Raw genomic sequence first — 10,622 nt, 5'->3', positions numbered from 1 at the left:
GATAGCATTATGACCTAGTTTGGTGTAGATCTCCCTTGTGTCTCCAAAACAGTTGTGACTCATCAGAGAACAGACATGGACCCACTGAGAGTGTCCTGTGGTGTCTGGAAACAGGATGTTGTTAGTGGGGGCCTTTGGGTCCTGTGGGTTGAGGGGAGGGGCCTATGTGGATCATCCCATAGATACTTAATCAGTTTGGGATCTAGTAAATTTGGATTTGAATTTGGTTAGTTGCTCCTAAACTGTTTGTGTGTGTGTGTGTCTGTCAGGCTGCATCCTGCTGAGGATGGCTGCTGCCATCAAGGGGTGTCATTGCTATGAGGTGGATGTGCCTTGTCTGGTCTAGGTGGGTGCTACATGTCTAAGTAACATCCACATGAATTCCAGATCCAAAAGTTTAACAGCAGAACATTGAATTGTCACAAGATGTTAAGAATGTTATTCACTTCTCCTGTCAGTGGTCATAATGTTATGCATGATCTGTGTTTGCATATACTCTAATGAAACAGATTTATGACATCTGGTGTAGTAGTATTAGATGCTGGTGCAGTCAGTATCCAGTAGATGGCAGTGTTTTTCTATCACAGATCAGGAAGGAAGCAGCGCTTCCCCGCATTCAGACACGGTCAGGAAACCAGATCATTTCAGACACAAAATATTTTATTTGAAGCACTTAGTTTTGACTGAAATACATTATCCAACAGCTTAATTGCTAGCTCACTCCAGGCGCCACTGACAGGAAGCCATTGCCTCGCGTTGCGTCACTTTACCGTCCATCACAGCAGCAGACCCGTCAGTTAAAATCCATACAAAAATTCACAAAAATACAGATGCCTGCCAGCGAGATATCAAAACCACATCCATGTTGTCTGCGTCACATCGACTGCTTGGAGACACTTCTACAAACGTTATCAAAAGCAGTTTGTTCTGGGAATATATCAGCGTTAGCGTCCGTACAAAAGCCCCACTGTGTCACTGCAGCAGCAAACGAATACCGTCAAATGTCTAAAAGGAGGAAAGTCAGAGCATAATTTTTTTTTAGTATTAATGTGCACTGATGCAAGAGGAACATGGCTTAATAGTGTCATAAGACCAGGAAGTCTCTGTTTGTGGAACCAGCGAGGGCAATGGACTCATTTGACCTTTGACCTGATAAAACCCTAACCACTAAAGTAACCTGGTAGCAGGAAAGAAAGATGAGGGAAGCATCTTTTTTTTATTAAGAATAACCAGCACTCCTATCCAGAAGTTGTCTGGGAGCAGCAAACATAATGGTCCTCCCTTATGAAACTGTCTATTGCTTTAAGTTTTAGTGTGGTGGCGTTAGTAGGTCGAAAGTGAAACAAAATTAAGATGAAGATGTTTGAAGAAGAGTGTTCGATCTTTGGCAAATGAGCTAAATGGAGGAACTGTTACAACCATGAATATAGCAAAACCGCATATTCAGAATTTAAAAAACACATGTGTCATTTCTGTGCTTTTACCATAATTCATCCAGTTTCTCATTTGAAATGTACCCTGATGTCCCCTGAGCTCCGTAGCTGCTTTGTAAAGCCGGATTTATGCTTCTGCGTCGCAGCTACCCCAACCCTACGGCTGTTACCGCCCCAGAAATGAAACCACACATCACAGTGAGGCCGAGCTCAATTATTGTGACTGATCGGAAATTCATTTCCTCCTCCACATCATCTCCTAGTGGCCGGGGCAAGCACAGGAACCCCACCCTCCTTCTGCCTGAGTCGGTTCAATGGTTTTACAAACCATTAGCTCCTTTCTTTGTTGAAGCCGTTCCAGTAAAATTAATTAAGTCCTCGGAGGAATATTTGCGTGGTCCCAGGGTTAATCGGAGGAAGTGCAGACCATGGTTTGAGATCCTACCAGTTCCAGTCACAAACACCACAGCATCACAGCAGATCTACCTCATTTGCATAGAACCTGTGCTCGCACGTCGTTCACAGAGCGCAATGTGACTGATTCCACCTTTTGAATACAGTTTTCAACTCAACACATTTTCGTTACCAGTCACCAGTCAGCTAGTTAATATGTTCTGAATAATATCTAACTACAAAAGTGCACCAAACAAAACACAGAATAATCACTTTCATCGTGTCATTATCTACAAATATCATAGCATTCGTTCAACATTTAAAAAAAAAAACAAAAGAAAAAGTTTTCCTTTTAAGGCTTAACCCTGCAGATGCATTACATTTCCATGCAAATACACACATTCTTGGAAGCAGGCAAAGGAACACTGAGACACAAAGCTGACACTGAAGAGTGCGTCTTCTGCTTATTGACACGTTAATTGGGTAGCACATTATGTAACTCTGTCAGGCTTCTCGGGCAAAGTGAGAACAAAAGGAAAAAGAACGCCTTTGGCCTCCAGCGGCGCCCTCAGCGTCTCCTCGACAAAGTAGGCGTTCTCCTCCTCCACCATGAACTGCAGAGTCTGGCTTTTGTTCACGCAGTAGATGCAGTTCCCGATGACGGCGCACCTGAAGGGTAAGTGGCTGCCGAGCTTCTGAGACGCGCAGTCATGCCACATTTTCACTATGGTGTTGTACTTGAAGACGTTGATGCCCTGCTCGCGGTTGACATCGAAGCGGTAGATGAAGCTTTTAAGCGCCACCATGTCGGTGGACTTCTTCCTGCTGTTGTTGTAGGGGCACTCCTGCCACTCGTCCCTCTTGGGGTCGTACTTGAGGAGGCGGTAGAACAGAGAGCCCCCCGAAACGTAAAGTTCTCCGCCGCAGGTGGTGGCTTCGTGGGCCACCGCGAAGGCTCCTTTGGGCAAGGGGGCCACCGTAGTCCAGCGGTCCATTCGAGGGTCGTATTTTTCCACCGTAAACAAACACTCCCCTCCAATGGCGTAAAGGTAGCTGTCCATAGATACAAGCTTCAGCTGGGCTCGTGCCTGGTTCATAGGTCTGACCTCGGACCAGCGGTTGGTGACAGGGTTGTAACAGAAGACCTTGTCTGAAACCTTACCCTTGTCCCCGTAGCCCCTTATACCCCCTGCCACAAACAGGTAGTTATACATGGTGCATATCCCGCACCCTTTAGTGTTTATGTCCTCAGGCATCGCAGTCAAAGGTCTCCAGTCGTTTGCTGTTTCATTAAAGAGGTATATCATGTGGTTGTCCTCCAAAGACCCCACCGACAAGGGGCTCTGGGGCCGGCTGCCACAGCGGCTCGGAGGCCGGCTCCCAACCCGGTCGAACACATCATTTATCTCCGCGACCATCAGCGTCTTCGTCCCCTCCATTCTCTTCTTAAGGATCAGATCCCTCTCAGACCCGGTCAGGCGCCCATAGACGGCGGGGTCTTTGAGGATCTGGAGGAAGTTGTCGCTCAGGAATCCATACGCCGTCTCCTTCAGCTCGCTCAGCCGCTGCTTTTTGGCGATGGTCAGGATCTCGTAGCAGTTCTCGGCCGTGATTTGTTCGGACATGGAGTCCATGGCCGCCTGCACGGCACAGGGGATCTGGAGGATTTTAGCCCCCGTGATGACATCTACAACGTTGTCCTTGGTGACATTGATCTGAGAAGTGTAAATGTAGTCTATGAGCGTGGACAAAGTCTTGTAATTGACGCCCTTCACTTTCAGGATGTTGCGCGACTGCCGTGCCTTGAAGTAGTCGCTCTTTTCTGCCAGGACAGACTTGTGAGCGTTGATCGTCTGCCCGCCTACTTCTATGACTAGATCAGTCTCTTTTTTAGGCTGTGCGTTTTCAGCTTCCTGGCGGCCGTCCCTGCTCTCGAGGTTTGGGGAGCATATGGAAGAATCTGCACTGTAAGACACTTTGGCTCTGGCGCCATTGTGGATCTCCCCGCTTGTGCAATTTTGTTGCATGCCGGCAGTATGGTTGGACACAGCAGAGCGGCCGTGAGGAGGAGAATCCAGACTTCCCTTATGATCCGAAAGGTGAAACTGATCTCTTCGCGAGATGTACGAGTTGCTATCTTTCTGATGATCGATGTGGTTGTTCTCCATCAGCCTTCCGTCCAGCAGGTACTCCTTCTCAAACACTGGTGGAGGGCTGAAATCCTGCTCATCCTGCAAGAACCCCTGGACGAAGCCTGGACATAGATTCCGGTTTTTGTCAGTGCGGGTGATAAAGTCAGGGTTCGCTGCTTGGAGGAAGGGATCAGCCTCCACGGTGACAGCCCCTCCTCCTTGCCTGTGGTTCTCGTTCATCTCAGCGCGCTCACAGGCGGTGGGCGTCCTCACTGATCATGGCGAGCGGACGCACGAACCTGTGACTGTGCTCCTCTCTTCACCTACAAGGGGAAGGAAACAAGGAAGGAGTTTAACCAAGAAAAGGGAGGGAAAAAAGGAGGCTGCAAAGACTCTTTCATTCTCTAAGGGGCGCCCTTACTCCAACAACAAACATCTTAGAAAGCGCTAGGGAAAAATACTTTTGCTGCCATTGGCAATTATACGGTCTTAATACACGTGTCACCGTTTCAGCCGCCACTCATCCCTCCACATCTGCAGCTTCAACAAAGGAACAGAAAACCCCAACATGCAGCTCGTTGTGGCTGACAACTGTCTGACCTAGTGCATTAATCACCCTGCCTGTCCTTTATATGTGGTAATCTGGAGAGATTCAGAACGCATGCGCGAACTGTGTTGCTCTGATGGACGAATTAATCTCTAATATGACACGAAAAAAGGCGTTTGTGTTAAAGTGGGGAAAAATGCATTAATTCTAATGTCTCCTCACGTAATGTCGCTAAAAGGATGAGATGACCATTCATTGGAATTAACGGAGAACAGAAGCAGTTTAACGTCATTTTAACGCAATCTGAAATCTAACAGAGATTTGTGCGCACTAATAGTATGTCGTGACCTACCTGCGTCTCCTCGCTGTGACTAAACACCTCGGCACCAGAGGTTTCCCCTGCCCGTTCCTCCACAAAGCTCAGTTACGTAAGGCAGTGGCAGTCCCGATGAACCAGTCAGCCTGTGCGCCCCTTGGATGAGTTCACTTCAACCGACGATCCTCGCGGTTTATCCCATCCGTCCGCTGTTCGTCTAACAATACTCTGAAGCGTCTTTTCTTCCCAGTCCCGCTCTGAAATCCGCCGTGGTGCTGCGCCGTGGCGGAGACGCGACCAAACGGTAATTTCAGGTCGCACCTCCTTCAGATCAGCAGAGTGATTTCCTCCGGTGGAGGTGGGAGAAGGAGGAGGAGGAGGAGAGCTGCTGCGCACATCCAGCGCTTTTTTTATTTCCTCTCCGGGAAATAGGACTTGTCTCCACCTCCTGTTAGGACGCTGATTTTTGTTGTGTCTCTATATATTTTTTAACAGTTGACAAGAGAGGCTGCTACTGGTAGGGACCAACTTGGGAGTGACTGTGGCGGTTATTATTGATCTAAACCACGCCCTCTCCAGTCGGAATTAACCCTACGATCAACAGCGCAGCGCTCCATCTGCCGTGGGCGCACTGAACGCACCCCACAGATGCGGCATTCCTTTACGCACCATCCCAGCCCTGGGTACCACCTTAGAATGAGGGTTGGGGTGGGGTTAGGGGGCTCAATATACGGGTAATCCCCCTCTAAAACCCCGCTAACACACATACAGCGCAGCTTAAAAGTATCTGCACCACTCAGAATTTTCTACATTTCCGCAAAACGAATGATCAGATTTTCACAGCAAGACTTCAAAGTAGACAAATGCAACGAATATTATACTTGTGTATTTGTTTATTTGGGAAAATGAGCCAATATGATTTACCTTTGAGGTGCAAAAATATGTGCATTTCAATGATCTCAAGGCCAAATTAGTCTATCTGTTAAGAAGTTTCCAATCACTGCGAATCCACAAATCCACAGAAAGAGACCAGAGCCTCATCTCAGGGTGGCAATGTCCTCGTCCAGGCCTGTTTTGTTGCATCTGGGCCAGGACGGCTTACCGTCACTGATGGACCAATTATTTCTAAATTATACCAGTGAATTTTAATTCTGTCAGGACATCTGCCTGTGAGCTGAATCTTAAGCGAGACAGCGAGCCCAAGCACGCCCATCCACAAAAGAAAGGTTGAGGGAGAACACGATGAATGTTGTGGAACGGCCAAAGTCCTGACCTTAGTGCAATAGACATGTCGTGGACGGTCCTGGGGCAAACAGTTCATGCATGGATACATCCCACAACCGAAAAGGTTCTGGACTGAGTTGTTGTAAACAGCAGATCAGCAGTTACTGGAAATGTGTAGTTGCTGCTATATTCATTTTAATGAATAGATAAATGCACAAGTAGAGTATTTCTGCTTCTTTTGTTTGTACGTTGTCTTTGTCTCCTATAGGGTGTGAAAATCTGTTGAGTTTTTTTTTTTTTTATAGAGAAATGTAGAAAAATATATATATATAGATACCAACCTCAAAATAAAACCACATTATATATCATATTGGGTTGTTTTTACTCTAACAATAGAACAAAAATAACCCTACACTGAATATTACAATGATTCTGTTACAGATGGAAATTAAACAGCAGCTACTTGGTGAGGCCCCATAGGGATTTTATATATTTAAAAATCAATAAGCGTTCCATTAGTACAAACCACCTGTTTGTTGTGCACAGCTGCTCTTTACAGTAATGTGTACATTTCACCCAACAACACTTCAACAAAGCTCGCACTGATCTCGGAAACAATCTGCTCCAAAAAGAGAAGGCACGAAGAATATACATTCATCATGTTAAAAGGCGTGACAGAGCAGGAGATGTTTAGGTCTATAACCTCTCCTCCGTGGAGACTTCGCGTCTTAACAACTGGCCTTCACGTATAAAAATAGAGGGGAGTCACCGCAAGGGCATCGCACAACTATCAGCCCTGTGAGATTAGAGGGCATTCTGCTGGGAGGTTTTAATGCCAGATATTCTGAGAACAAAGAGTCGCCGAGGACTGATACAGGCGCACACAAAATGAGCGTCTCCATGGCAACTTCGGGGTCACGGAGAAAACAAAAGACTTCCAGTCGCTGAGCTGTCCAGACAAACTGAAAGCTGGGTAGCTGGTTCTGCATTTTCCTTATAATAAAAGCCACAATTCGGATACAGTTAAAAAACATCGAACAAAATAATACAAAACAAAAAAGATCAGATAACATTTGGGATGAGCCCAGGGTGCTGTGAATCGCATGGTGGGAACAACCTGAAATTATCTTGTCTATTTTTGTTAAGGCTGATAATAGTGAAACTTGGTTGTGCAACAGTGAACGTGGGCGTTGCAGGAGAGAAACTGTCTTGACCCTCTCCACTCTGCAGCAGGAGAGATCCCGGAAGAGCTGTATCAGGCTCAGTTCCTGCGGCCCCTCGGGCACATTGCTAGTCCCGGCATGTACTGATGGCTGCACACAATCACAGCGGAGAGCAAGGTTAGAATGAGTCAAGGAAGAGAGGCACACTGACACGCTTTTTTTTTTTTTTTTTTCCCTCGAAGTACTGCAAGTCATCTCGAAATCCCGTGGCTGTTGTATTATTTAGTTTGGCTTCAAACTGATGAGAAGTGCATGACGTGGAATTGCACTGAGCACTGACTAAAACTTCAGGTAGATTAGATGAAGAGTTCAAAAGAAGAACACACGCTTTCTCAATAAAACAGTTTATGGATTTGTTAATATACATAAGTACATAAAAAGTGTGACAAAAGTATAAATCTTTTCATCTTGTTTTTTATAATCCTTACGTGAGAAACAAAAATGAAGTATAGCAACAGTCGTTCTTGGTGATAACAAGTCGTTCCTCCCTTTATGGATAGAAACCTGGCCAGCCAGGGATTCAATCCAAGCCTTCCTGAACTACTTCAGTCATCACTACAGTATTTCATCTTTTATAAAAAAAAAAATCCCTTTTCTCTGGACAAGCCGGTACAAAAGTAAGAACCTCTCTTTGAGCCTTTCAAGTCATTGCTTAATGCTTTTCAACACTTATTTAAATACTGCAGCCCCATACAGTCAAAGTGAAATCTATTAAACGTGTTACAGAGCAACATCCAACATTAGAGGCCGTTCAAACAAGTAAATCCTTAACGAGTACAGTATATCCTTATTTGTTTGCATCATCATGTTTGAGTGGTTCTTTACGGTAGAAACATCCTGGGAATGTTGTAGAGATACAGTTCAGGTTTAAATAAGACATTTAGTTTGTTTCGATTGATCCCAAGTGTGTGTGTGTGTCCCAAAGTGTTATTGTCTCGAGAGAATGTGGGTTAACCTATAAAGATGAAGGATAAAAGGTGAGACTCTTATTCGGAAACTTGTTTCTTTTCTGACGATGGATCAAATGTTTTCCATCCACCTACCAGTGCGGTGCTGGTGTCACATGTTGAGTAATGGGATCTGCCAGATCATGATGGTGGAGGTGGTGTCCTCGTGGCGGGACTGTTTGGTTTTTTTGTTCACCCTGCGGTGGCCCAGACCCCCGGACACCACCAGCAGAGAGCTGACGTCCACCTTGCTCGAGCGGCGGCCTCTCTGGTGGTGGGCCGGGTCGTGGAGCACGTCGTAAAGGGCCCCGTCCTCGGGCCCGTGCTCCAGGGATCCCTGGGATGGACTGAGGGAGCCGCAGGACGAGGTGGACATGGAGTCCTGGAGGGCCATGGAGGTGCAGCCCGCCTCTCCCAGCCAAACGCCGCCTCGTCCCTGAGGGGGCGCCGGGGTGCCGTCCACGTCCTGTGGCTCCGTCGGCTGGAGCGAAGAAGGAGCGGAGGAGGACGGCGGGCCAGAAGCCCGGTTACACACTGCAGCGGCCGCGGTGAGGAACTTGACTGGACCGCTGTGAGCGTGTAATGACACCATACCCCGACCTAAGGACAGGAACAATAATGTTATGTTATACCTAAGCAGTCATTTAAGTGAGTTATAAAGCAGAGATGCTTTGTCTTAGTTTCAGCTGATGAATTGAGACAAGCATGTTTGGACAAATCAAGACATCTGCATGTTCTTAAACTGCAATGGTAATTTATGCTTACTAATACTTTCAGGCCAAAACTCGATGTTCTTTAAAAAGCCACTCCCAGTGTGAGTCAGTCCCCATAGACTTGATCCCTTTTAGCCCACTTCTGAATGGCTGGGTGGCCTCCTGGGGGTGTTTGCGGATCTTTGTATACAGTCAACAGTATTTCAGTGATGATTGTGAGTTACCTGTTACTTTGGGGATGCCCTGCAGTCTGGGGACAGACAGAGCCACAGTCACTCCCAAGTTGGTCCCTACCAGTAGCAGCCCATGGCAAACCAGGAGGCTGCTCACCGACACTCTCTGGTTCCCTACAGAGAAAACAGAGGAACAGAACACCAGCTTAGTCTTAAATAAATTGAAATAAATCCACTGTATTAATTGTAGAAAAAGAGATGAATAGAAACAGCTTGGCAAACACATCCTCCCACGCTACTGGAAAATTAGAAAAGTGCACAGTTAATGGGTGACTTCACCGGGCTTGGAGGGAGGGAGGAGTGTGATTTTTAGTATGCGGTGGCATTTCTGCAGCCGCGCTGTTCAACGCTTGTTTGTCTCCAGGGCAACGCAGAGAGGTACCGGGATAAAAGCAGCTCTTTTCAAGTGTCTCAACAAAGAAAAATGCACCATTATGGTCCGCTTTGAGCCGAGCAAACAAACACAAAAGTGTTATGTAACTAAATGAGTGAAGCGTAATGCTGTAATTAAGGAAGGAGCTCTGCCCCTATTCAGAAATCTTATGGCAATTACGACAGGACAGCCTGGCCTGACCTTTTCCTCTCTCTCTCTCCCGGTCAGAGAGATCACTGTGAAGCCTCTTTGAACCGGAGAAGATGGGACTGTTAAGTCAGCAGCATCTTTCAGAAAGGACGGCAATAAAGTCAGGCTCGCTGACAGCCTGTGTTAAGTCACTCATTATGTGAAACTTGGACCAACCCCACATAGTAGCTCTGTCAGGATTTAGCTACGCAACAAATGGTTCCTATTTAGACATTTTATCATTTTTTTTTTTACGACTGTAATAAGAATCCGGGGTTTTTTTTCTTTTTTTTTTTTCCAAAAACAGTCTTTTCAGTCCTGCTATGTGGGAGGCGAGACTGTCATGTGTCATTACTGCTCTAACAGCTTGACTTGAATTTCCTCCCTCAAAGTAATCCTCTTGGGCTTTAGGAAAAATTACTGCCAGTCTATCTGCCTGACCCCCCTCTGTAGAGCTGACCCCTTGCATGGTGCGCACACACACACACACACACACACACACACACACACACACACACACACACTTCCAGACTTCCCAGAATCCTGCCAGATAGGCAGACAGGTACAGTAGGATCCAGGGCCCTGCGTCTTGCCCACATGTGCTTCTAATGAGGGCCTGGAGTTGGTAGAAATGCACAGACTGCTAGTCGGGGGCCTTGCTCAACTTCCTCCTTTCATAATATTTGGAGTTCCCCACCCAGAGGGTGGACTAAAATAAACCCGGAGAGAACGTCAACACGGCTGAGCTCCGGCCTTGATCCAACACCGGGGCGCATCTTTGATCTGCACTTAGACCCGACAACCATCAGCAGGAGAGAGGAGTAAATCCCAAATATTACAAAAATACACAACACCATTCAGCGAGTCTACAAATAGCTCAGACCAGCACATTGTGAGTA

General features: G+C 46.6%; 2 protein-coding genes across 4 annotated transcripts in view; both read right to left on the bottom strand.

The window, feature by feature from the left end:
- Positions 1 to 639: 639 nt before the first annotated feature.
- LOC125024256 (kelch repeat and BTB domain-containing protein 11) lies at positions 640 to 5,562 on the bottom strand. The gene is made up of 2 exons (XM_047612018.1): positions 4,858 to 5,562; positions 640 to 4,281 (listed from the first exon to the last, which is right to left on the bottom strand). The coding sequence occupies exon 2, from the start codon at positions 4,196 to 4,198 to the stop codon at positions 2,318 to 2,320; it is 1,881 nt and encodes a 626-aa protein (XP_047467974.1). The 5' UTR covers positions 4,199 to 4,281; positions 4,858 to 5,562; the 3' UTR covers positions 640 to 2,317.
- A 2,034-nt stretch (positions 5,563 to 7,596) lies between these two features.
- The window catches only part of arhgef10 (Rho guanine nucleotide exchange factor (GEF) 10), a 45,683-nt gene continuing 42,657 nt past the window's right edge, over positions 7,597 to 10,622 (bottom strand). For 2 of the 3 annotated variants that reach the window (XM_047612015.1, XM_047612017.1), the window contains 2 exons: positions 9,153 to 9,275; positions 7,597 to 8,815 (listed from right to left, as the gene is read on the bottom strand). In XM_047612015.1, the coding sequence (XP_047467971.1) occupies positions 8,328 to 8,815; positions 9,153 to 9,275 (611 nt within the window). In that variant the 3' untranslated portion in view covers positions 7,597 to 8,327. The remainder of the gene's footprint in view (positions 8,816 to 9,152; positions 9,276 to 10,622) is intronic. The other variant, XM_047612016.1, reaches the window with a different exon arrangement.

The sequence above is a fragment of the Mugil cephalus genome, chromosome 17, assembly GCF_022458985.1.
Source record: "Mugil cephalus isolate CIBA_MC_2020 chromosome 17, CIBA_Mcephalus_1.1, whole genome shotgun sequence".
NCBI classification, from domain to species: Eukaryota; Metazoa; Chordata; class Actinopteri; order Mugiliformes; family Mugilidae; genus Mugil; species Mugil cephalus.
This window is presented reverse-complemented; position numbering and strand designations above follow the sequence as displayed.